The sequence below is a fragment of the Vidua chalybeata genome, chromosome 21 (assembly GCF_026979565.1).
Source record: "Vidua chalybeata isolate OUT-0048 chromosome 21, bVidCha1 merged haplotype, whole genome shotgun sequence".
Lineage (NCBI taxonomy): Eukaryota > Metazoa > Chordata > Aves > Passeriformes > Viduidae > Vidua > Vidua chalybeata.
In genome coordinates this window covers 5,752,420-5,777,104 of record NC_071550.1, presented here as the reverse complement: position 1 = coordinate 5,777,104, position 24,685 = coordinate 5,752,420, and the positions used below count along the sequence as shown (strand labels likewise).

At 43.7% G+C, this 24,685-nt stretch overlaps 2 protein-coding genes and 1 long non-coding RNA gene across 5 annotated transcripts; 2 read left to right on the top strand and 1 right to left on the bottom strand.

Moving 5' to 3' along the window:
- The first annotated feature begins 242 nt into the window (after positions 1–242).
- PTGES2 (prostaglandin E synthase 2) lies at positions 243–6,008 on the top strand. Its single transcript, XM_053962064.1, has 7 exons — positions 243–463; positions 1,364–1,558; positions 1,669–1,724; positions 2,326–2,478; positions 3,017–3,217; positions 3,529–3,646; positions 4,024–6,008. Exons 1-7 carry the CDS (start codon positions 248–250, stop codon positions 4,150–4,152), a joined length of 1,068 nt encoding a protein of 355 aa, XP_053818039.1. The 5' UTR covers positions 243–247; the 3' UTR covers positions 4,153–6,008.
- LOC128798493 (uncharacterized) lies at positions 5,765–7,484 on the bottom strand. The gene is made up of 2 exons (XR_008434435.1): positions 7,057–7,484; positions 5,765–5,845 (listed from the first exon to the last, which is right to left on the bottom strand). It is a non-coding gene; the product is annotated as an uncharacterized LOC128798493 (long non-coding RNA).
- On the top strand, positions 6,750–24,610 carry ODF2 (outer dense fiber of sperm tails 2). Of its 3 annotated transcripts, XM_053962062.1 has the most exons (19): positions 8,549–8,671; positions 9,850–9,966; positions 10,586–10,759; positions 12,599–12,765; positions 13,802–13,931; positions 14,240–14,371; positions 15,241–15,315; positions 15,950–16,021; positions 16,590–16,706; positions 17,583–17,768; positions 18,061–18,170; positions 18,863–18,998; positions 19,597–19,707; positions 19,887–19,991; positions 20,502–20,660; positions 21,518–21,618; positions 22,148–22,310; positions 22,638–22,763; positions 23,492–24,610. In XM_053962062.1, the coding sequence occupies exons 1-19, from the start codon at positions 8,564–8,566 to the stop codon at positions 23,663–23,665; spliced, it is 2,463 nt and encodes an 820-aa protein (XP_053818037.1). In that variant the 5' UTR covers positions 8,549–8,563; the 3' UTR covers positions 23,666–24,610. The 3 variants fall into 3 exon arrangements, with proteins under 3 accessions (XP_053818036.1, XP_053818037.1, XP_053818038.1); XM_053962061.1 differs by lacking the exons at positions 8,549–8,671; positions 9,850–9,966; positions 21,518–21,618; ... (1 more) ...; positions 22,638–22,763; positions 23,492–24,610 and adding exons at positions 6,750–6,940; positions 7,749–7,833 and having other exon boundaries at positions 20,502–20,801; XM_053962063.1 differs by lacking the exons at positions 10,586–10,759; positions 21,518–21,618; positions 22,148–22,310; positions 22,638–22,763; positions 23,492–24,610 and having other exon boundaries at positions 8,564–8,671; positions 9,850–9,909; positions 20,502–20,801.
- Positions 24,611–24,685: the final 75 nt, after the last annotated feature.

Sequence of the window (24,685 nt, the reverse complement as noted above, 5' to 3'; positions counted from 1 at the left end):
GCGGCTGAACAGGCCCAGTTCCCTCACCCTTTTAACTTATTCTTTTCCTCCCACTTTAGACCCTGGTGTATTCTCAGATTTGATAATTCCAGGGCAGCGGGTCCGCCCCGTGTCGAGTGTCCCGTGCGGGGCGTGCCCTCAGCGGGGTGCGGTGCTGCCATGCCCGACCCCCGAGCCGCGGCCGTGCCGGGGCGGTGCCGCGGTGCCCGGGGCGGAGCGGCCGCTCTCCGCCCGCCCTCAGCTGAAGATGGCGGGTGCCGGCCGTGTCTGGCGGGTCGGAGCGCTGCTGTTGCCGCCAGCCTGGCGGCTGCGGGCCCCGGGACGAGCCTTCGGCGCCGCGGCGGGATGGGGAGGCAGCAGCGGCGGCGGCCGCCTGGTGCTGGGCGCTGCCTTCGCGCTGGGCGGCAGCGCCGGGCTGTGCCTGGCGGCGCGGCAGCGCCTGCGGGAGCACTCGGCCGCTGAGGTAACGCCGGCTCCCCTGATCCCCGCCGTGCCCTCCCCGAGGCCTGCGGGGACCCCGCTGCGGCGGCAGAGAGCCCCCGGGGACAGCGGCTCCCCGCGGGCCGAGCGGCTCCTTCTGCCCCGGTTTGAGTGAGGGAAGAGCTTAAAAAGGTCTGGGAGGCCCCTGGCAGAGCATTCCTTGAGGAGCTGTCAGTGAGGGCTTCCTTGGGGGTGTGGAGCTTTTTTTGTTGTAGCTTTTTCGCAGCACTCTCTCAGGGTTGTGTAACGCAGTAAATTGTAAATGAGCAACAAAGCGGGGTGGCTGCATTTGTTCTTTAATGTGTGAGGAATGATTGGCACGGCCTGTCAGGCTGCTGAGGTGTAGCAGCTTTGCGAAACATCCCGTAACTGATGTTCCGGTTTTCCTTGCCTTGTTCCACTTTTGCCCAGGTTGGTTAATCCCAGGAATGTGAATTTGGGCAGACACGTGCTTAAAATCAAATGCAAACTCTGCTCTCCCCACCTTGTGGCGTCAAAAGAGGCTGTTGTGGGGCCGGGATTGTCTTATAAAGCCATTATTTTTGTTTATTTGAATATTACTGTAAATGGTTGTGTTTTTTATAAAATTCAGTTTTTCAGAATAGAAACCATAAAGGGGTAAACTGTCTGGATTTAACTGCTGTGAATAGGAGTTTCCAGCACATTAAATAGATATGTAGAGAAACAGGTTATTGGTCCCAATGGATGGTTAATATTTAAATATTTGATGCCATTTAAAGAAAGCATCTGATAGCCAAGATAGGCTCATGATCAGGTGTTGACACTGAATGTCAGAACATTCAGGACAGAAATAAGGGTGGAAGGAAGGTAGTGTTTATGTTTTTAGCAGGAAATGGAACCTTCTGTTCTCTTTCTTCCCCAGCTGCCTGCAGGGAGCCTGCAGCTCACTCTCTACCAGTATAAAACGTGTCCCTTCTGCAGCAAAGTCCGAGCTTTTCTTGATTATCATGGACTACCCTATGAAATTGTAGAAGTGAACCCAATCATGAGGAAAGAGATCAAATTCTCTTCCTACAGAAAGGTGCCCATCCTGCTAGCCAATGCTGGGAGCCCTCTGGTAAGTCTCCCTGACTTGGAGCCTCAGCATGCAGGGGAAAAGGTTTTGAAGAATTTCCTTTTCAATTTAACCTGTTTCTTTTAAATGGTTGCTTTAATCCTGTTTTTCAGCAATTGAACGACTCCTCGGTGATAATCAGTGCAATAAAGACCTATCTTGTTTCCAGGTAAGAAAACAGGGTGATGAGAGAAGAGCTGAATGTGGAGGGCCCAGGTTAAGTAGAGATTTAGAAGACTCTGAGTGTGCCATAAGTCTCTTGCTGACCTCAGGCTCTGAAGCTCTGGGTGACCTGAGCCTGGCTGTGATAATATGGGTGGTGCCTATATATGTTGTGATGTGTGTGATGTAAAGCAAAGCTTGTACCTTCCAGAAAGCACTTTCTCATCTGTGAGATTCTGTCTGCACAAAACCTACTTAAATATGGACTAGTGTTAGTCCTGGAACTGAGCTTACAATTAGCCAGTTATAATATCTAGAATGAAATGGCATTGCTGTGCCTATGGCCTGTCCTTTAGGTCTGTTTGAGAATGGTAGGAAGTTTTATGCCTGCAGAAATTTCTGTTCTGCCACAGACAAAGGTATGTGCACTAATAATAGTTATTTGCAAGTAGCTGTTCCAGTCACTTTTTTTTCCAAATAGAATCTGGAACATTGTGTACTTACTTTTGGAATAATACATTTTATAGTGTGAATCTTTCAATCTGGCCTTTGCTCTTGCTCCTTTTTTGTAAGAGCCAGATCAGTGCTAAGTGTGTTTCTTTTCACAGGAGGAATAGCTTAGAAGAAATCGTGTCCTTTTATCCAGCTGTTAAAACGGTGACTGAGCAAGGCAAGGAGGTGCTTGAGTATGAGAATAAATACTGGCTCATGTTGGATGAGAAGGAGACCAAGAGAGTCTATCCTGTCAAAGAAGTGAGAGTGTAAGTGCTCTTCAGTTTCTGAGCTCTCCAAGTAAGGTCACAGCCTGCTCCATATGTACTCAGGGTTGATGTAGATGTAAAATCCCACTAGGGCTGACAAGGCTTGTCACACTCCTGTCAGTGTTTCAAGCCTCATTAGTTGGATTGCTGTGTTTGTTAGATAATTTAAAACAAAGCTGTTAGCCTAGTTACCACCACCATGGTCACACAGGCCTTCAGCTACCTTGACTTTCCTTCTTGGCCTTTCCTTTGTGCCACAGAGGAATGCTTTTGAGGGAAAGTTTCCCTTCCTGCTTTATTTCTCATATTGGGCAGAGAACTTAATACTCTATCTTAGTCTTAAATTCAGTTTGAGATTGGAGGAGCCTTGCCAGAGATAACGATGCTGAGTGCATTTTAGAGAGGTCAGCAGAGTACCTGGGTAAGAGTGTTTGACCTTGCAAGGATCTCTGGCTAGGGCAACTGTGATCCTGCCTCCTGTAGCCTTTCTATCGGTATTAATCTCGTTCACTGAAAACTTTCTTTTGACTGCTCGTAGGGAAGAAATGAAGTGGAGAAAATGGGCAGATGATTGGCTTGTTCACCTCATCTCCCCCAATGTTTACCGCACCCCCAAAGAAGCCTTGGCATCTTTTGATTACATTGTCCGTGAGGGGAAGTTTGGCACCTTGGAAGGTCTCTTTGCCAAATACGTGGGGGCTGTTGCCATGTTCTTCGTAAGCAAGAGGCTGAAGAAAAGGTTGGTATCACTAAGCACCAAGTCCACAAGAGGAGAAATAGCACCTCCTTAGCTGTGAACTCCAGCTGTCAAAGGGCAGAACCTCAGAGTTTTAAACTGAGCCATTTAATCCTGTATGAGTAACAACTGTACTTCTGTAACTGGAGGTACTGAGCCCCTTTACTCATCCACTATTTAATTACTGACTGCCCCTTCACTCTGAAATACTGCCCTTACTTGCAAACCAAGACCAGCCCATAAGATGAGAGGTGCTAGAAGGTTAAGGAAAGAAACAAACTTGTGTCTTCAAACTGATTCTTCTCTTTATGCAGACACCAGCTTCGAGATGATGTCCGAGAAGATTTGTATGAAGCAGTTAACGAGTGGGTGAAAGCTGTTGGCAAAAATCGACTGTTCATGGGCGGGAACCAGCCAAACCTCGCTGACCTGGTAAGGGCTTAATCCCTGTGGCTATTGTCAGGTGGATCACAAATTATCCTGCTGCTCATCTCTATAAAACGGTTAATACAAGTACAGGCAGTACATGAGATACACTGTCCTTTGTGCAGTAATACAGTTCTCACATGGTGGGTACTTCCCCATAGCTGCACATAGATCCTGATCCTTCCTTACTGTTTCCTCATGGAAAAACATGCATATTCTTAATTACCTTTCTGCCATTCACTCCTCCTTGCTAATCAGAAGGATGGCTCAGATGGCAGGACAGAAGAAGAGCCATACTGGCTTGGCTGTTAGGACACTTGTTGTACCCTAAGCTGTTCTCCGCTGCTTTTTCAGTGTTGTTCTCACCTCTCTGCTCTGCACAGGCAGTGTACGGGGTGCTCCGGGTCATGGAAGGGCTGGAAGCCTTTGATGACATGATGGTTCACACCAATATTCAACCTTGGTACCAGCGCATGGAAGAAGTCATTGAAAAAACTGGAGTTGCAATCTGATGCCAGCTGCAGCTGCCTCCCTGAAGTACTTGCATGGTGAAAACTTCAGAAGAAATGGCTTTTATTTTTAGAGTTGACTGGTCACACCTAATGGACTGACATGTGGGGACAGAGACCACCCCGTTCAGAACATCAAGTCACTGTGAGAGAACGGCCCAGCTGGGTGTTTGTAGAAGGATGGGGACAGGGAAAAGAAAGGGATTTTGGATGCTGCTGGAAAGGAGATGCTTTGAACTGGAGAATGCAGCAAAAAGGCTTCTTTCAGACGAGAGATCCTCAGAGCAGGCGACTCTAAAAGCAAGATGCTCTTGGCTGGTGTTATGGCTGTGTCAGATGTGGTAGGCCTGACCAGGTTCTGCCTCAGGCTGTCTTCTGCTTCTCATCCATGTCACCTGAAGTGTTTTCCTGACTGAGACACTGGATACTGGTTTTTAAGTGACAATATTTCCTGCAATAGAATCTTGTAAACCTAGTGCTAAGGGAACTGGAGGAATCTGCAGTGCTGGAGAAGACACCCTTCCTCTGACAGCAGCGAGGCTGCGCTTAGCAAGGCATCTGCTTTCACTCTTCCATGTAAACGGTTCTCTCAGGATTTGATTCTGTACGGTCTGCAAGGATAAAGGCTGGCTTTATTCTGTCCCCTTTGTGAGATCTGAGTTCTTACCTTACCCTTTACACCCAAAGAACATGGCCTACACTGAATTCATAAATGCAGAGCAGTTATTGGAAAGACTTGTCTTGCATGAGATCTCTCTGGAATATCCCTGAAGATCAGTTTGTTCTTGTTTTAGGAAAAGAAGGATTAAGAGCCATTTGCATGGCCAGGGGATCTCTAGATGTTTCTGTCATGCAAGAGTAACAAAGGATTTGCTGATGTGGCAGTCAGATTAGGAGCTGTACCTGCAGCTAAGTCTTCTGAGCTGTGCTGGGTAGAATCATAGAATGGTTTGGGTTGGAAGGGACCTTAAAAACCATCTTTTTCCAACCCCTGCCATAGGCAGGGACACCTTCCATTAGATCAGGTTGCTCCAAGCCCTGTCCAACCTGACCTTGAACACTTCTAGGGATGGGACAGCCACAGCTTCTTTGGGCAAGCTGTGCCAGTGCCTCCCCATCCTCACAGGGGAGAATTTTTTTGTAATATCCCAGGTAACCCTGTTCTCTGTCAGTGGGAAGCCAGTGCCCATTGTCAAAGTCCCTCTCTAGCTGCAGAAACCATATTTGTCATAGCAAGAGACAATGCAGGTTCAAATGTGAGTGATCCTCTGCACAGCCCAAGTATCCTTAATTACCACTCTGCTCAAGTTCTGTTTCTCTGGAAGAACAGGCAGGTTTCAGGGAATCTGATTTGTTGTGATATTTCAGGTGCAGCTGAAGTTGGTCTGTAATACAAGTGCTTGCCCAGTGTGTGTTCAGGGAGGTTATAACAACAGTGGTGATAGACGTTTGGGGTTTTTCTGAATGGAGGACTAATTCCAAATTCAGTTATGATCTGACATTGAAGGGAGAAAGAAAATGTTTACAGTACAAATGGCTGCGTGGCTGCTCTGACTTGTATTTCTTTAAACTGTTCTGTACTGAAACTTGTGTTCCACAGTATCATCAGGCAATGTTCTTTTAAAGAATTATATTGAGCATGCATAAACAGGAGGTTGAAGAAACTCTTGATGATAATTTCAGCATCCACCTCAACCTGAGAGGGAGGAAGAGATTTTCATGAGGATCTGAAGCACCAAGGGCTCAGTGATTTCACTTGCTGTGCTGTGCTACGTGAATCAGTCCTCTCAAGATGAATATCCATAACACTAACATGCCAATAATATTACATTAAATAAAGATTGTTTCAGGATTTTTTATCACCTTTTATGGAGTCTTAGATTGTTAAGGGATTGGAATGGGCCTTAAAGATAATTTACTCCCAACCTTCCCTGCCATGGGTGGGACACCTTCCACTAGACAGGTGCTCAAGGACTTATCCGACCTGGCTTTGAGCACTGCCAGGATTGGGGCATCCACAGCCCCCCTGGGCAACTTGTGCCAGTGTCTTGCCACCCTCACAGGGAAGAATTTCTCCCTAATATCTAATATAAATTTCCCCTCTTTCAATTTTCACCTCGTTCTATTACTACAGTTCCTGATGAGGAGTCCCTCTCTGTCTTTCCTGTAGCCCCCTTCAGATCCTGGAAGGTGCTCAGGTTTCCCCACAACCTTTCTCTTTTCAAGGCTGAACAGCCCCAACTCTCTCAGTCTGTCTTCATAGGGAAGGTGCTCCAGTCCCCTTATCAACTTCGTGGTCTCCTCCAACATTTCCATGTCCTTGTGTTGGGGACGGCCAGAACTGCACAGTTCTGCTTAACAGTTTACAGCAAAAGTGGCTGTGTACACAATTCTGGTATCACCTTTAAGACGGTAAAACGCAAAGGCAACGCCAAGAAAATTTACTTATTAATCGAGTTATTTCATCCTCTTTTCAGACCTCCCCATTTCTGTACGGATGAGCCGCCGCTCCGCGGTCTGCGCGGCCGGGGCTGCCCGGGGCCCCGGGGCCGCTCGTGCCGGCCGCAAGGAGCTGCGGGCGGTTACCGGGGGCGGTTACCAGCGCTCAGGACCGTTCGAATCACCCAATGGTGGAGCCGCGGGCGGCGCGCCGGCGACGGCGGCCGGGAACCTGCGGCCGCTCCTCCTGTCCCTTGTGCGGGCAAGGTGGTCAGAACTCGGCCCACGGCCGTCCCTGCACCACTTGCCGCGCTGATGGGGAGCTGAAGTGGCTGCGGAACCCGCGTTCCTGGTGAGAGCGCCGGGCCTGCGGCGGGCAGGGCAGGGCGGGGCGGGGGGGGGGGCTCGCCCTGTGGGGTGTCCCCTCACCGTGTGGGCGTTCCCTTGCCTTGGAGGGTGTCTCCTCACCGTTTGTGTGTCCCCTCACCGTGTGGGTGAAGTCCGATCCCCGGGAATTATTCCTTCTTCCCGGCCTTTCGGGCTCCTTCCTGCTGGCAGGCCAGCGGCAGCCCTCGGGCTCGGGATAACGGCGCGGTGCGGGCGGGCGTTGGGAGCTGCCGGGCCCTGCTGGCTGAAGGCCTGCCTTGCTCAGGGCTGCGAGCAGCTCACGGCCCACAGACCGCGTCTCTGCCAGTCTGAGGTGACCACAGATTCTATGGAAAACCTGCAGAGATTGCAGGAGGAATTAACGCTTACGAGTGAGCCTTGTTGCTAAGGGAGGCACAGTGACGTTTGGTTGTTACTCGTGGTGACTCAGGCTCTGTCAGTGCCTGTCCTCTTCCTGAAGTAAAGGAAGTGCTGCTGTGATCCTTAAAAATTGCAGCTCGAATTTGAAAGTTTGTAAGTGAATGATGGCATCGTGTAATTGTACAAAACATTTCCACTGTTTAAAGCAATTTCCACTGTCAGTATATTAGGAATTATAGTCTGTCCTTCCCTCATCCTGTGCTTTATAGAGAAAACTAGGGCACACCGACTTTTATTGTTTGGGTTCTTGCACTTGATGTGTTTGAGCCTTGATATTCTCTTAAATCAAAAGGAAGAGGATGCTCAGAAATTGGCACCTTTTCCTCTAAATCATTTTATTATTTCTGTACCAGGTGTATCTCCTCTGTCAATGATGAACGTTCCTCTACACCCAAGACTGTGTCCAAGAAAGCTTGTGTCAAAAGCTTGAAAGCAACTGTAAGTAACTTTACCTAGGCTGACAATATCCTTTCTGCCAGAATCAGATTAGTGCTGCTGGTGACTTTGTGTAAGATTTGCAATTGCGTTATGCCTTTACATCAACTGAGGCTCCAAGCTGATGACCTGAACCTTGTGTCTCTAGGCTTTATTGTGTTGTGTCAGATTATGGTTATGTATTTCTGTGGCGATTAAAAAAATGCTGTGATGCAATGGCTTTTAAGGATTTCTGCTTTAAAAAGATGCTCAACATTAAGCACATAGGAAGGAGCATACAGGTTCAGGGTTCTAGGATGGATTGGTCTGATGATTTCCTCATGGTTTTTCTTAACTGTTCAATTAATTCTCCTCTTCTCCCTGCTTCAAATTTCTCTTTGTAATCAGATTTTGTTAGTTATGGGAACCCTTGATTTGCTCAGTTGCTGTAAGACTTTGAACTTCAATGATTCTTACAGACACCTGCTATTGATCCAGCTGTGTTTGATCTTCAGTAACCACGTTAAAAGCAGAAAATACTGGAAGCAGAGGAATTATTTGTGTTATTCCTGGCTTTACAGAAGAATAGTGTGAAGTTCAAAATGGCAGATGCTACTGATAAAAAGCTCAAATGTTAACCAAGGCTGGCCACTGTTTCTCTCTGAACACTGAAGGAAATGTTGTTATTTCCAGTTTCCTTATTCACAGGTTTCCCTTCATTGTATTTTCCTTTCCCATTTGTGGGAGAACAGCCATGAAGAACCGTTCCTCATCTCCCCCTTTGCACGTCCATGTGGATGAAAACACCCCTGTCCATGTCCATATTAAAAAGGGGCAGAAAATCACACCTGCAAAATGCCAGGTAGGAGTGTGTACATGGTTGCTTGTAAGAGCTGCAGAGAAGGTGAATGGCCCTAGAAGCATCACAGAATCTTCCAGGTCTGTTCTACTGTTGTATTAGAGCTGTGAGACTTCATTTTGTATTCAGTGGTGAATTTGCAGTGGCACATTTGCTATGTTGATTTGTTGAAAGATGGTTTTGAATTGCTTTCATGCTCATGTGAGAAATGTTGCTTCCAATGTGATATCATTTGGAGGATTTTTTCCCTTTTATTTCTTGGTCTGTGTCCTGATAATGTTTTGTATTTGGCTTCATATCTGTTTTTGGACGAAAGCTTTGAGGAGAGGAGCACTTAGGTATTTCAAGTAGCATCTTGATTGCATTAAAAGAAATGTGCTTAGAAAAAGAATCTTGATTCAGACCATCTTCTGACGTTAAGGACATTCTCTGTCCACTGAGCTCTGCACCCAAGAAGATCTCTTCCCAGCCTTATCCACAGGAGGCACAAGGCAAAACTGAAGCTGTGGTTCTAGCTATATATGGGGCTGAATCCTCTTTTGTTACTGGATATTTATGGAAAGTTGTTCTAAAAAGTTGATGGAAGTTGCTATTTCATTCTTCCTTATCTACAGACATCCTGTTCTAAGTCTTCTATTAATTCTGTGTTTGTTGCTAGTGGCAAATTTCATAATGGGATGAAATGACAGTGAAAATAATGAGTCCTATGAATTAATTGCCAGTAGGGAATGTTTACAGCATCTGCTTTTTCTCTAAGGTTTGAATTGTGCAAAAACACTTTAACTCTCCTTGAGTTAGAGCAGCTCAAGTTCAATACAAATAAATGTGGAACTTCTAGTTGACTACAGAGTAGGGAAAACACTTCCAGGGCTTTCCAAAATCTATCATGGTATCAAATGATATAGCTGCTTTTTTGCGAGGTGAATTTGGGATGGAGAAGGGATCTCCCAGGGATCTGTCAGGTCCTACATCCAGCCATCCTGTCAGCTGAGTGTGCAATAACCTTTCCTTCTAGCTGGTGTCAGCTTCCTTTGATGGCTGCTACCTCATCTCACCTGATGCATCCTTTGAAGCACTACTGATAGTTCTGTATGAATGATCTTTCATTTAGTTTTGCAGCACTAAAAATTGGAAATGGTTCTTTAAGGGTCTGTAATTGATTTTATTTTCTCTTTCTTTAGCAAAAGCACAAACAGAAATCTAAAGGGGATGGTGTGCGCACCGTGCGGGTGAAAACTAAGGCCCCTTGGATACCCCCAGGCAAAACAAGTACTCGTGATACCATCTTGAAATGGGAGGTACAGCTGGTTTTGCTCTTTAAAACAAACTTTGAGGTTTAGCCAAAGAGGAAGAGAGCAGTTGTGTAGTGAGAGAGTTGGGCAGATCTGAAAGAAGGCTACTGTCCCCTGCCATCTATTTGAAGTGTCTTCTGTAAATCTTTTTCACTTTTTAATGTAGAAAAACTGAGAATTCATGAACAGCTTGTGGCCATGCCTTTCTGTCTCGAGAAGCTAGACACATTTATTTATTTTATTGTAATTTACTGGTGCACTTCAAGATCTCATCTGGAGGCTCAGCAAGGGACTGCTGGTCTCAATGTCTTCCAAAGCATGGAGCATTTGTGTAGCATTGCATCATATTTTCTTTCTCATGGTTCAATAGTTTTGCCTGTTGTATTCCTGGCACTTCCTAGATGAGGATTTGAGCTTTGATTAGTTTTTCTTCTTTTTCATTGTAGTCTTTCTGCATTCTTGACCTTCCCCAGATGGAAACAGAAGAGCTGTTTGTAAACAATGTTTTTTTTCTTTCCTAGCCTTGCTGCAGTGATGTGACCCAGTGTTTGGTTTTTTTTTGGCAATGTTAGAATGCTATTTATAATGTTATACTAAAAAAATTATACCCTTTATTCCCTGGCAGGAATCAAGTGAACGCCTGGAAGCTACACGTAACGGTGAGTCTGACAGGATGCAGTCAGTACTGCACCTCAGTGACCTCTCCACGGATGACGATGATCCCACTTGCTGCAAAATTAACAAATATGAAAAGAAGATAGACAGCCTGATGAATATGGTGGGAACACTGAAGAAAGAGGTGAGGAGACAGTGGAAAGACCTGCTGACTGGGGCTTTGTAGCTGATCCTTTGACAAGAGGGGGCTGGAGGCAGGTCTTGGTGCAATGGAAGGCTACCCAGGCTGTTGGTAGCTTGCTTGAAAATCAATCTGAATTGTTTAGAGTAGTTGAACTATCCTGGTGAGAAATTCACTAAGCCACATTATGAAACATTTCAAAATATTATTAATTTAATAAGGTATTGCTGTGCTTTAGTTTCCACATAATCTCTCCTGGTCAAGCCCAAAATCTGAAAACTGATGACTCCAGAAGGGAAGAATACAATGCATTGATGTTTTATTGTCAAAAAATCCCCTTATTGAATGATATTGTTTCTTCTGATTCAGTTTCAAAAATGTGCAACCCAGTGATGTTGTGTTTTCCAGATAAATAGGTTCTTATTTACTTGACACTACTTAAAAAATACATGGGAGATGTTCCAAACTCTCATAAGATGCGTCATGATGGGCATAAACTGCATTTTTAACATTGAGTTAACACTCAGAGTAGGAAATTCTGTATTATTATTTTACTCAAAACTACATGGATATCAAATCAGTGAACAAGAATAGGATTTGAGTCAAGTAGATTCTTACATCAAGTATTTTCCATTTTATTTATGCTACAAAATTTAATGGAATTACTTGCATTATTATAAAGCAAAAATCAACTTTAGAACCACAGAATCATTAAGAATCAAGGATGAACTAGGTTGGAAAGACCTCTGAGATCATCAAGTCCAACCTATGACCTTAACACCTCCTCATCAACTAAACCATGGCATCGAGTGCCACGTCCAGGCTTTTTTAAAACACATCCAGGGATGGTGAATCCAGCACCTCCCTGGGCAGACTATCCAATGCCCAATCACTCTTTCAGTGAAAAATTGTTTCCTGATGTCTAACCTAAACTTCCCCTGGTGCAGCTTGAGACTGTGTCCTCTCTTCTGTCAGTGGTTGCCTGGGAGAAGAGACCAACCCCCACCTGGCTACACCCACCTTTCAGGGAGTTGTAGCGAGTGATGAGGTCACCCCTGAGTCTCCTTTTCTCCAGGCTAAACAACCCCAGCTCCCTCAGTTGTTCTTCATAGGGCTTGTGTTCCAGGCCCTTCACCAGCCTTGTGTTTGAGCATCTCAACGTCCTTCCTAAACTGAGGGGCCCAGAACTGGACACAGCACTCCAGGTGCAGCCTCACCAGTGCCATTGGGGAAGAATGACTTCCCTGGTTCTGCTGGCCACACTATTCCTGATACAGGCCAGGATGCCATTGGCCTTCTTGGCCACCAGGGCACACTGCTGGCTCATGTTCAGTTGGCTGTCGACCAGTACCCCTAGGTCCTTTTCTGCCTGGCCACTGTCCAGCCACTCTGCCCCCAGCCTGTAGCACTGCAGGGGGTTGGTGTGCCAAAAGTGCAGGCACTTGGATTTGTTAAAGGTTGGAAAAGACATTCAGGATCACTGAATCCAAACTTTAATCCATCATCACTTTGTTAAATAAACCAGAGCACTGAGTGCCATGTCCAGTTGTTCCTTGAACACCTCCAGGGATGGTGACTCCACCATCTCCTTGGGCAGCCCTTTCCAATACTTGACAACGCTTTCCATAAAGAAATTCCTCCTGATGTCCAGCCTGGACATCCCCTGACACAGCCTGAGGCCGTTCCCTCGTGTCCTATCACTTGTTACCTGGGAGGAGATGCTTCATTTTTTTTTATACTTTCAGTAACTTAATTGACTATGAATGGTTCACTGATTTGGGATGTGGATTCTGTGTATCACTTCCAAAGCCCCTGGTTTAAGTTTTATTCCAATATCTTCAGGTCAAGATGCAGCAAATGGAGGAACAGGAGGAAATCACAAAGCGTCTCCTGGAGGAGCGGAAGGAAGAGCTGAATGAGATGACACAAGAGCTGGTAGAAACAGAGCATGAGAACACGCGGCTCCGGCGCAACATTGAGCGCATAAAGGAGGAGAAGGACCTGACTATGTAAGAAAGCGTCGCTTCTCACTGTTCCTGCACTAGTGACATTCACAGGCACCTCCCTCCTTTATTGCTGACGTGATTTGAGGTTATAGCTGCTGCTGAAGAACGGATGCATTTGGATTTTTTGTCACCTTTTAGAAGGGGGCTCCAGATTGCAATAGCTGCAGAGAAAAGCTCTAACATGATTTTTGGAATGGAAAAAAAATCCCTCCTTTGAGAGGAACCTGAGAGCAGTTGGCTTGTGTGGAGGGTCAGCCTGGCTCTGCAATTAGTATTTTGAAGATTAAGGGATTTTGCTTGAATTGTGATGATATTGATAGAACAATAAATGAATAAACATGGGGCTGAAAGCTAGAGGAGAATTTTTTACATTTATAAAAATCATACAGAACCAGGAGTGACAGCCCCTGAGAGGACTGAACCGTGGGCTTTTTTCTTAGTGATCCTGAAGGTCTGCAAGTCTGACATTCTTGCATCTGCTTTGTATCTAAAGAATTAGTGAAATTTGTGTCTCCAGGGGGACGTTAGTGTTTTAGGAGAGTTAGTTTTAATTTTCCTTAAGAAATATCACTTGGAAGTTAATACTTTGTATTCCTTTTTCAGAAAACTCTGTGAATGCTTCTGAGATTACAAGTGCTGGCTAAAAACATTGAGCTGCATATTGTGGTGTGCTCTTCTGTTTTTTGTTTGGCCATTTGGAGTCTTATTTCTGGTGTGGCATAAGTGCCCAGGAAAAGCACAGCATTGTGTTTTGGCTTTAGCAGTGTGTTCACTTTTAGTATATGCCTGTTTTGTCCCCTCTAAATTTCATACCTGTGATCTTAGCAAGCTCCTGGTGTCTGCTTACTGCCTTTTACTGCCTTTTCTCAAAACAGCTTTCACACTGAAAGAGGGTAAATCTTAAGCAGTTTTCATTTAAAGCTTTTTATCCTCTGATTTGAGCTTTTTATGAATTTTAACCCAATTAACTCTATATCAATAGTGGCTGGTACAGCTACCAAAACTTCTTGTTTCTCTGATGGCTGAATTCTCCTTGCAGGCTACAGAAGGAGTGCTTGCAGCAGGAGAAGGAATGTTTGATGACCAAGTTGAATGAAGCAGAAAGGCATGGAGCAGCAGCTGCCAGACAGATCAATGCTCTGAAAAATACCATTGGGAGACTCAACATTGTAGGTGTCCTTTTTGTTCTTGCCTTCACTACGTTATCTTGTTACATGGCTGTCTTAAAAAAGTAATATTGTAGTTGTTAATCCAGCAAAACCTAAGGAAAAGTGGAGGGATTTAACATCCTTAAGATGTTTGCTGGTTTGGTTTTAAAGTGGGGTATTTACTTCCAGTTACCTTCTGCACAGAAGTGAAAGATTACATCCTTTTGTTTATGTTTTGTGTGTTTTGTTTGAGTTGCTGTGTTTTGTTTTTCCTCATTCCTTTGTTTATTTTTGTTTCTTTATTTGTTTGTTTACTGTTTTTCCTTCAGGAGAAACAGATGAGCAGCACAGATATAAATGCTCTTACAAGACAAAAAGAGCTTCTGCTCCAGAAACTGAGCACCTTTGAAGAAACCAACCGGACACTCCGAGAGCTTCTTGCAGAGCATCAGTCTCGGGAGGTGAGAACTGCTGGGTATGGAACCTGGCTGATTACAGGAGGCTGTGTTGTCTCGTGGGCTGGAAGGGAATTTTGAGTTTGAAATCTTTCAACACTTTTTCCCAGCCCTGCAGTAGACCCTGTCAACCCATAAATGTTGGATAGTTTTTATTTGGATTTTTTTCTTTATCTCTGCCTAATTCATAGAGTAAGACTGGCTTTTCTGCTCTGAGGATGATAGAGCCTCTAAGTCTTTGCATTAAAAGGTTCAGGCCCTGCTGTGTTGCCAGCTGTCTCCTCTGGATATGGCTGGATCTGCTGACCCTGCTGGTCTCAAACACTGCTGCTGCACTTGGATTGCTGGAGTCTGAGGACTTGATATGGCCTCAGCTAATGGGAGCCTATGGATATTCAGAACTTTGATTTTGTAGGCTCTGAGGGCAACAACAGAGAAATTGGAAACAATTCTGTATTGCATGTACAGAGCCATTCTCTATTGTTCATAAGAGCAATAGGAAAACAAAATTTATGTTTTTTCTGTAATTTATATTCCATTTCAGCAAAAGCAGGCTGGTGGTTACCTTGGCCATCAGTGAGGTTGGATAAATGGTCTGAATTCTTCCACACGACTTTCCCTGCATAGTGGGAGAGTTCAGAATGATCTTACATTGCCATCATGCTTTTTATTTTAATCTTTGACTGGGAAGTGGAAGAGCTTTCTAAGATGGGTAATGATATGTGAAATATTTAGCGAATGCGATGTTTCTGTATATCTTCTAAGAATTGCTGCTGCAACTGGGAGGAAATAGTTGATTTTCCCAGTTCCATTTAAAGAACCTGTATAAAATTGACTTTTTAGTTAACAATTTTTCTCATGCATTTATTTTGTAGAAAGATACCCAGAAGGTAGTGGATCGGCAAGCAATGCTGCTGAAAAGGCTGGCTGACTCAGATGCAGAGAACATGGTAAGCAAACCACAATTTCTCATTTTTTAATGATGCAGCAGAAAGATCTAAAACTACATGCCCTTCTTTGTCTTATATTCTGCTGTCAAATCTTACTCTAGTGCCTTTTAGGTCAATAAAATAATTATTTGAGCTTTTGTGGTAATCAGAGCCACTACATTGCTCCTCTGGTTAACAACCTGCATTTAAAAGTGGGTAGATTTTCATTGCCTTTGAAATATGGGGGCTTAGAATGGGAATAATTCTGTGTATTGGGCTCTGTCACTGAATGAGTTACCTTGTGCCATTTTTTGTTAATTTCCTTCTCTGTAAACTGAGACAAGAGTTCTTGCATTTGCAGAAGCTACAAAACTTGCTGTGAGACATAGGTAAATGCCCTTTTCAGTCTGTGGAGTGTATATGGTCCTGACTGGATATCCTGTGCCTTGTGGCACAAATGTATGTGTATCCCTTTTGCTTCCTGCTTGAGTAGAATGCATCCTGTTTTTCTGGGAATGAGGATGCTGCTGTTGCAGATGACAGACCGTGCCACAGATAGTTGGTCTTGACAGGGAGGCAGTTACACCTCTTGCCTTCTACCTGCCATCCTAAAGGTGTTTGTTCCTGAACGTCTGCGTACTGTTTGTTTTTCCAGCAACTTCAGATCAGGCTTCAGGGAAAAGAAAAGGAAGTGGAAACCCTCACACTTCAGATAGTGGCAGAAAAGGTAATTTTGTTTTTCTGTTTTTCCCTCTGTTTTCTGCTTTCCAGTTCTGTAAAACCACAGGCAGTCCAAAAGATGAGTTTGTTTGCAGACTGCTGTTTTGAGATCAGATGACTGGCGTGCTTATAAAACTAAGCAGATAGCAATACCCACACCATTGTAGGTTCCATATTCTGCTAATAAGACACCTGTGACAAGGATGGATAGGTAGAATTCTCTTTGCTTGGGCACTGAATTGCCATTCTGTTTAAGGTCCTGTTTGTTCCCAATGGCAAATTCTAATCTGTTCCTTAGTTTAGGAAGTAAAGGGGGAATGCAGTGGAAGAGATCAGATATGAAGGATATTTTGCTCTAGAATATACCTTTCAGGCCAGCCATTCACATGTGTTGTAAAATAAATGGCTGCTCATTTATTGCCTTTTTGTTGGACTAGAAGAGCTGTGAGGATCCATCTGGAGGTGGCTAGAGATCATTCCATGAAGAAATCTGAGATTACTACTGCATATTATAAAGTGTTCCTTCTATTAGCTTGTTGAGTAAAAACATGTTTGTCTTGTTCCTGCTTATCTAGGAACAGGCAAAGAAAGCATTTGAACTCGCCAGATCCTTGGAGTCTGTGAAAGCCCATTTACAAGCCCAGCTGCAGAACAGAGAAGCTGAGAACAGCCGTCTGGCCACAAAGTTGCGGGTATGTCTGCACTGCTCCCTGGGGATTGTCTCTTCCTTTGCTCCCATGGACTGAATTCGCTCACAAGGGGAGTAGCAGAAGCTTCTTAAAGTGTCTGGTTGAGTGAAATATTGGCTGGTGATGTTTATGGCATTAACACACAGCGTGATTTACAAATTAAGTAAGAAAAGAGAAATCTTTTCACTTTTGAGGCATGAAGCAAAATCTTAGCCTTAAGGTCTATGTGCATTAATTAGATTTTCTTTTTCCTAAGTTAGTTACTCCATAATTATTGAAAAGATGGCTTTGGTTTAGTCAAGCATCAAGACAAACTGAAAACTATTTAATTTGCTTTTTTGGAAAAATGCTGTGCCAGTTTGATCACCCTCGTTCATCTGTTCTCCAGTATTAATGAGGAGGAGAAAGTTCCTCTGGTTTATTTTGATTAGACTTTTATATTTAGCATATGTTGGGATGATGTTACAAGGAACATAAATGTGTTAATAGTTTAGAGGAGCTTTAATCTGTTCTAGTAAGAGTTGCATAAAGCAACATTATTATAGCAAACATTTCATCAATAAAAAGATTTTTCTCAGGTAGATCAAAAGATTGTTGAAACCGTATTTATTTTGGTCAGGAGAGAAATCAGTATTTTAGGAAGCATCTTATGAAAGAAGAAGGGAAGACTCTTGGAAGAAAACGAAGATGTCATGCTGCCATCTCTTTCAGCATTTACACAGGATTGTGTAGGTGAAGCCTGACTGCAAATACCTCCAGGCTGAACACCGGGGATTTGTGCCTGGTTCTCATCACCATTTCTAGGAAATTAGTTGCTGCTTTGGATTTGCAGGTGTAATATGGGCATTAATCCATGTGGTGGGTTTTGTTCCTCCGCAGAATCTGGAAGTCAGTGAAAATCAGACTAAGGAAGAGATGGATCTTCTTCTGGAGCAGCTGCAAGACCTGAAGTGCAAGGCAGAGAGCGATAAGGAGGCCCTGAAGAAAGCGGTCCGTGCACAGAAAGAGCGGGCGGAGCGGAGTGAGGAGTATGTGCAGAAACTGACTGCCCAGCTAGCAGAAAAGGTACCTGCTGAAACAGGAGAGGCCTAGTTTGAGGTCATGCTTTTAAATTGTTGACTTCTAGTAACAGCCCTGGGGAGAGTCTTTTCTCTTGACTAATGAAATTTATTTCTGTCTTGATGCCATGGCCCATTTATGCCAAGTTTAGAACAAATCCAGTTTGCTCAGCTGTCACTGTATTCACTGCATGTCCTAAGTTAAGGGCATCTTTGTGTATTGGCTGCATATCTCACACCAGTGATGATTTTGTCTTCTCCCTTACTTTTTTCCCTCTTATATTTCCCTTGTCTGACAGGAAAGCACTGTTGCTGAGGCCCAGGGCAATCTCGAGTCCTGGAAGAGTCGCTGCAGCAAAGCAATGAAGGAGAAGGATGACCTTGAACTGGAAGTCGTTACACTGAACAGGTTAGAGTTAAATCAGTGCAGAGAAATAAGCATGAGTGGGGATGAGTTCAAAGTTCAAGGATAATTTAATTGAATAATAGCATTGAAATTAATATTTTAATTGGATTGTTTGTAAATAACCAAGCAGAACCAACACTGCCTAAGGGCTAGAGCAAAGTTTGAAGAGGTGGAGAGAGACACATGACTTCTGCTGCTGACTTGCCACAGCAAAGGCAGACTCTTTAAGCTTTGCTGACTCTTAAAACTGTTCTTTTGCAATTTTGTAATGTTTTGAATTAAGATTATTTTAGTTTTGAGATCTTTTTGAATAACTAGAATGGAAGATATGAAAAGAGATAAGTAGTATAGTTGATGTCAGTTTTGTTGTGAAGGTAAATAAATATGTTGGTATCACTGCAGTTCAGGTGTTGCTGCAGGGAAAAGTAAGTAGGTATGAGCTGAGAGAGGCATATCTTTATCCTGTGCATCTTTGAGACAGTTCATTTGAGCTCCAGGGGGACAACTCCAGTGAATTTCCAGAAAGTATAAAAAGATTGAAATAGTCAAACACTGTTAACAGAGAGGTGTGCATACGTGACTGGAGAAGGAAGATGAAAGGATAGGGAAAAGCCATGTGTCTGAAGCTAGTTTTCAAAGGGTAGGAGCCTTACTCTTCTTGTCACTTAAGGATTAATTTTCTTTCTGTGTGGCAGCCGTGTTGCAGACCTGGCAGAACAACTGGCAAGGATCCAGGAACAGACAAGGGACGAAAATGAAGCTTTGGCAGATAAAGTACAGAAAATGACTGGAGAGAACGGTGCTTTAAAGAAAGACAATGAAAGACTAAAGGTCAGTGACTCTAAGGGTTTGAAGATGAAATGCTAGGAGGAAAAGAGGGGGGGAATTATAACAACTTGCTTGGCCACTGAGGACAGAGTCAAATTTCACACATTTTTCCTATACAGTTTAAACCACTTCATATAACCTGACTGAGACAGTGCCAGTGTGCTGGGAGGAGACAGAGGAAGTGTACATACTGGGAGAACTGTGTTTCTTCCATGTTTTGGCTAGGAGTATCTCCAACTACTGTTTCATCTAGCTGGGATCTTAAATCTTGCCCTTACACCTTCATGCTACTGACCAGAGAACAAACAGCTGTTGTACCTCATACAGAGAGAATAGTAATCTCCAGGAAAAAAAAAAAAAAAAAAAAAGGCGCATTTCTACTGTTGTCCTTTACCATGAGTGATCTTGTGGGTGACTTACATATTTTTTTCCTTCCCAGACCTCTTTGCTCTGCTGATGCAAATTTGGCACTCTATTGAAGTCTGGAAAGTTTTGGCAACTTGCATGGACAAAACTGTATTTTCTTAGTCTAGGCAACATTAGACAGTTCACATGGCAGATACTTCCAAGCACTCAGTGGAAAGTGTTTTCTTTTTTTCAGGCTGCTCTGATTTCAACGGAGGACAAGCTGAACCAAGCACAGATGGAATTGCAACATCTCCAGAACTCTGTCAGGAGCTACGAAGGGTTGATTGAAAACTACATGGCACAGGTGGGTCTCAGAACCTTCAGCCCTTGCACAAAGGTGTTTTCTCCTTCCACTGTGGCTTATTCTGTAATGCCTTATTCTATTGCCAACTGGGGCAGTTTCAATTACTCTAAGGCATTGCAAACATGTGTTGAAAACTGTTTATAACAGATGAAGTCTGGGGTCTTTTTTTGAATGTCCAGGCACAGATGGCCCAAAAGGAAGCAGATGAGATGGCAGCAAGACTGGAGAAGTGTGAAGCAGAGAACCAGTCAATAAGGGATGAAATGAACAAGGAGATTGAAGAGGTAACTATCCCTCTAAAGACATGTTGTAGACATTCATGGGTATTAGTGTTCTGAATCTAGTGAAAAACAGCTGTGAATAGGAAATATAAGTTTTGCAGAAAGAACATTTAGCAGCTTCTTTCTAACTATATGGCATTCTTCAGAGGTGTAGAAATTATTTTGTGTGTCCTTTGCTGCAGAATTAATGGCTTTGACCAATGGATTAGGTAGGTTACACCATTATCTGATGTGGAACAGCTGACCTCAGAAGCAGAGCTTGTATTTCTAGTAAGATTCAAACCCACAATCCAAAATACTTATTCTTACATCATCCATAGGGAATTCCAGATCCTAAGTGAAAAATTTTTGGAGCAAGAAAAGACCTTAGGCTTTGAACTCCAGCACTGGCCAAATATCCACACAATGTTGTCATGGTTGTGGACTAACAAAGCTTCATTGAAGTTGAGAAATTTTTTTGTCTTGATCTTACAAACATTTGAAAGTTCCTCATGTTCTCTTCTTTGATTACAGACTCGTGAGAAGTTCCAGAAGCAGCTTTCTCAACTGGAAAAGCTGCCTGAGATCCTGAAGTACACTGAGACACAGCTGGCCGAGTGCCATCAACGGCTCATGTGTTTCGAGAAGAAGAACACGGACCTGTGTGCCATGATTGCAGATCTCCGTCAGCTGGTAAGGGACTGGGATAAACCACCCATACCAGTGCAAACCTCAACTGTGAAAGCAGAATGAATTTCTAATCACAGCAAGGTTCAAACTTCGTCTCTGTTCTCGTCTCTTTCCGAAAAGATTAAACGTGCACTGCAAAATAAAGGTGTGTGCCATGTCTTTGTGCAAGAAGTTAGCGGCTTTGCTGGTAGCATTCCTTAATATTTGAAAGGTTTCTCATCCTTTGGTGCAGAATCTTTCTGGGACTTGTTAGCAGCCATGGCAGCACTTGATAATGCCAGCCCTTGTTTCTGTTACCTCATCCTCTTGTCAGCTTTCCCTCCTGTAGTTTTCTGGTGACAGTGCTGGCCCAACCATTTTGTCACTCCAATTTCAGGTTGTTTTCCCAGTTTCTGTTTTTTGGTCCCAGAAAGACTGTGAAGGTATTGCAGGACAATTTCAGACACGGATGACATTTACAGCTGAGCCTCACGACAGCACATGATCTCTGTCTGACCACTTTAGTCTGCTTGGTTTGGAATTATGAACCTCCCGGGTGTTTCAGGCTCTGATGCTGTTGTGGGCTGCTGGCATGTTTGTGGCTGCTGTTGTTGTGTGTGTGCTTGGCTTGTAGCTGCTGCTCTACATGCAGGAATTTATGGGCCTGGCTTTTCTTTTGCAGTACAGATGACTTTTCCTACACCTTCCCAGACTGTAACTGGAAGCATCAGCAAAATGGATGTTTAGTTCTTTTCTGTCCATGGTTCCCTTTCTGAAGCTCTCCAGAAGTTATGAATGGAACATTTCCTTCTGAGAGCTGCATATGTTTTAGGTGGTTGGACACCCAACTCTGTGAAGTAATTAATTCCTGTAATTTTTAGATTGACCTCCAGGGGGACAAAATGGAGATGACAAGAGACAGATATCAGTCTGCCCAAGAGGAGAAAAAGCAACTCATCTTGAAGGTGGAGGAGCTAGAAAGGTTAGAAATACTGGGCTCTCTTGCTTTTTTAACCTTCCATTTTTATTGTTTTCACAGGGGATTGAAACAGCTTCAGTCTTGTTCCAGTTCCCCACATGCCTCCAGGATTCTGTGCATTTGCTTATCCCACAAGGTTCTCTCATCAGTAGCTGTCCACTGAGAGTTATATGCTTTTGCAGCAGCACCTGTTGTGAATATTGTTAGACAGGATGATGGCTTAGACAGCAAAGAAACCAGCTACTTCTCCAATCTAGCCTGGCAATTCTGAGGTTACTAGATATTACTTTATTTTTACCTATGTTTATACATTTCTTTTAGTGACAGTGTCCCAGAAAATGCAGGAAGATGGGTGTAGGTCCTTCAGTATTTGAAATTTTGATTTGAGGACTGGAGAAGTCTTTCCTGGGGCTCTCACCTTTCAAGTGGGAATAGAATCTATTACCAGAGGAATCAGGACCTGACAAAAGGCAGAATGAAACACACTCAATTTAAAATGAATAGGTTTCCTTCCCTTATTGTCTTAAACTAGAAAACTAGAGTCCACGAGTGCCCAGAACATAGAATTCCTTCAGGTCATAGCAAAACGTGAGGAGTCGATCCACCAGTGTCAGCTGCGGCTGGAGGAGAAGAGCCGCGAGTGCAGCTCCCTGGCACGTCAGCTGGAGATGGCCATTGAGGATGCCAAAAGACAAGTGAGTAATTCCTCATGTTTGTGAATTCACCCAAAGCTACCCAGGTTGTGAAAGAGGAACAGTGAGAATGCTGAAAGTATCTTCTCAGCTTATGACCAAACCCATTAAAATCATCATGTTCAGTGAAATACAAGTAATATGCTGGTGCTATTTGTCAGCACTGTTGAAGAACTGAACTCGGTTTGTAACAGAGAAAAGCACAACACTGAGCTGCTGTTTATATTGAGAATGTGTCAGTTAAACTTTAAAGGGCTTTTGTGGGCAATGAATAGGGAAAAAAACATTCTTCCACAGACATCTTTTTAACAAAGTTGTTGTTCTGTGTAGGTGGAACAAGCTCGAGAACGAGCAGTCTCCAGAGAAAGGGCAGCCCAGTCCAAGGTGTTGGATTTGGAGACCCAGCTGAGCAGGAATAAAACAGAGCTGAACCAGTTGCATCGGAGCAAAGAGGATGTGAGTGGCTTGTGGGGATTATTCTTGCTGTACTTGTGGTGCCTTGGCAACAATTGGATTCCATAAATCATCCTGTGGATGTGCTGCTGAAGTCATGCGGAGGTGTGCCTGAATGTGATGTGCTGTTGTGTGTGTCCATGATGTGTGATGTAGGACATGTCTGCTGTCTCCAATTCAGGATTGTGTAGTAAGTGATAGGCAAGTCAGAATACAGTGATGTGAATGAACCTGGTGTAAAGTTAAGTGTGTGTAAGAAAATAATCAGACTTTCCTTGTGTTCAAAGTAGATTTGCACCACGTATCATGGACAGATTTCAACTTCATTTCCCCTATATCAGAGAGAGTGCAATTCCTCTTCTAGATGGAAGGATTTCTTCTTTTGTCCTGTCCTATTACCTTGCTTCCTTGCTTTAGTTTTACTTGGAATTGTGTTAGCTGATGGATCAGGTCAAGTTGCTTTTCAGAAAAGGGTGTGTTTCATTCCCGGTAACTACAGCTAATACATTTTAAAAGCCCAACTGATAAGCCACATTGTCTCCTGCTTTTATCAGCGGGTTGCTGAATGGAGTTGGGAACGAGCAGAAATTATAAATATCACAGCACCATCTATGGTAATGTCATCTCCTGCTGTGCTAATTCTGGCTCTCCTCAGCACTTTGGGGGAAGAGTTTAACATGAACGTGATGAATGTTGCTGCCTTTCAGCCTGTTTTGTGCTCCCCTGTGCAGGCAGAGCGCCGATACGAAAGCTGCCTCCAGGACCTGCGGGATCGGCTGGAGCAGTCGGAGAGCACCAACCGCAGCATGCAGAACTACGTCCAGTTCCTCAAGTCTTCCTACGACAACGTTTTTAGGGAGAGTGTTTTTCTGGGCTCCCCCAGCCACACTCGCTCTCTTCTCTGAGAGCAATGCTTTTCTTGCACCTTTTTTAAGCACACAAAAGGAGCTTTGTTTCAAAAGCCATATTGATTTAGAAAACTGGATGGCATTTCAGGGTCACTATTGGGAGATTTTTTTATTGCAGAATGAGAAAATAAAATGTTGGGATCTGATCAAAATGCGGGGTATCAGCAGTACTGGCTTGGTGCTGGAGGTTAGTGTTACATCATAAACTGAGCCCCAAAACCAGGTGGTTTTCCATATAATGGAAAAGATCCTTTTCTTCCTGTCAGGTCATGATGGTTTCAGCTCTTAAAACCTGCCAGAGGTTTGTTGAGTGTGTTAATTTTTTTAAGAGCTCTCTTCGTGCTTCACTTCTCATTCAGTTTCTCTGTTGGAGAGATCATGCGGGGGATTTTTAAAAATTTTTTTTTATACTGTTGGTGTGATGCTGAAAATAACTGAGGTGCCTGGGCTCTACACTCATGAGAGATAATCTCCTGCACAACCACAGTGTTTGTAACAATTTTATACCAGAAATTATGAGTTTGGTTTGGTTTTTTATACTTGATTCTTATATACTCCCTGATCCTTACCATTTTTTGTGAGTGCAATGCTAATGTTGCTTTACTCCTCTTACCCTGATTTTCTCATCCTGAGTATAACCACCCAGGACTGAGCCAAAACAATCTAAATTTGAAAGAAATCAGTATCACTTCATTTGGGATCTTGGTGCAAATGCCATATGAGTTCTGGGGGTGTGTGAAATCCTGACTTTGACTTTAGCCAACTTAGGAGCAGCTGGAGATCTTCTTCATCAAATTCCTCTACACCGTCTGGAAAATCAGATCTTTTGTATTTCAAGTCTCTAAAGTCCATGTGCTCTCTCGCGTCCGATTGATTCTACTAAATGGTTCTTAGGGGAACAAAAATAAACTTTGTTTTTATTTTTCTCTCTTTTTTATACTATTTATATGCTATGTGATGTGGTCACTGGCAGTATTTGTCATGAAAGTTTTCTAAACGAATCATTTTTTGAAAGAT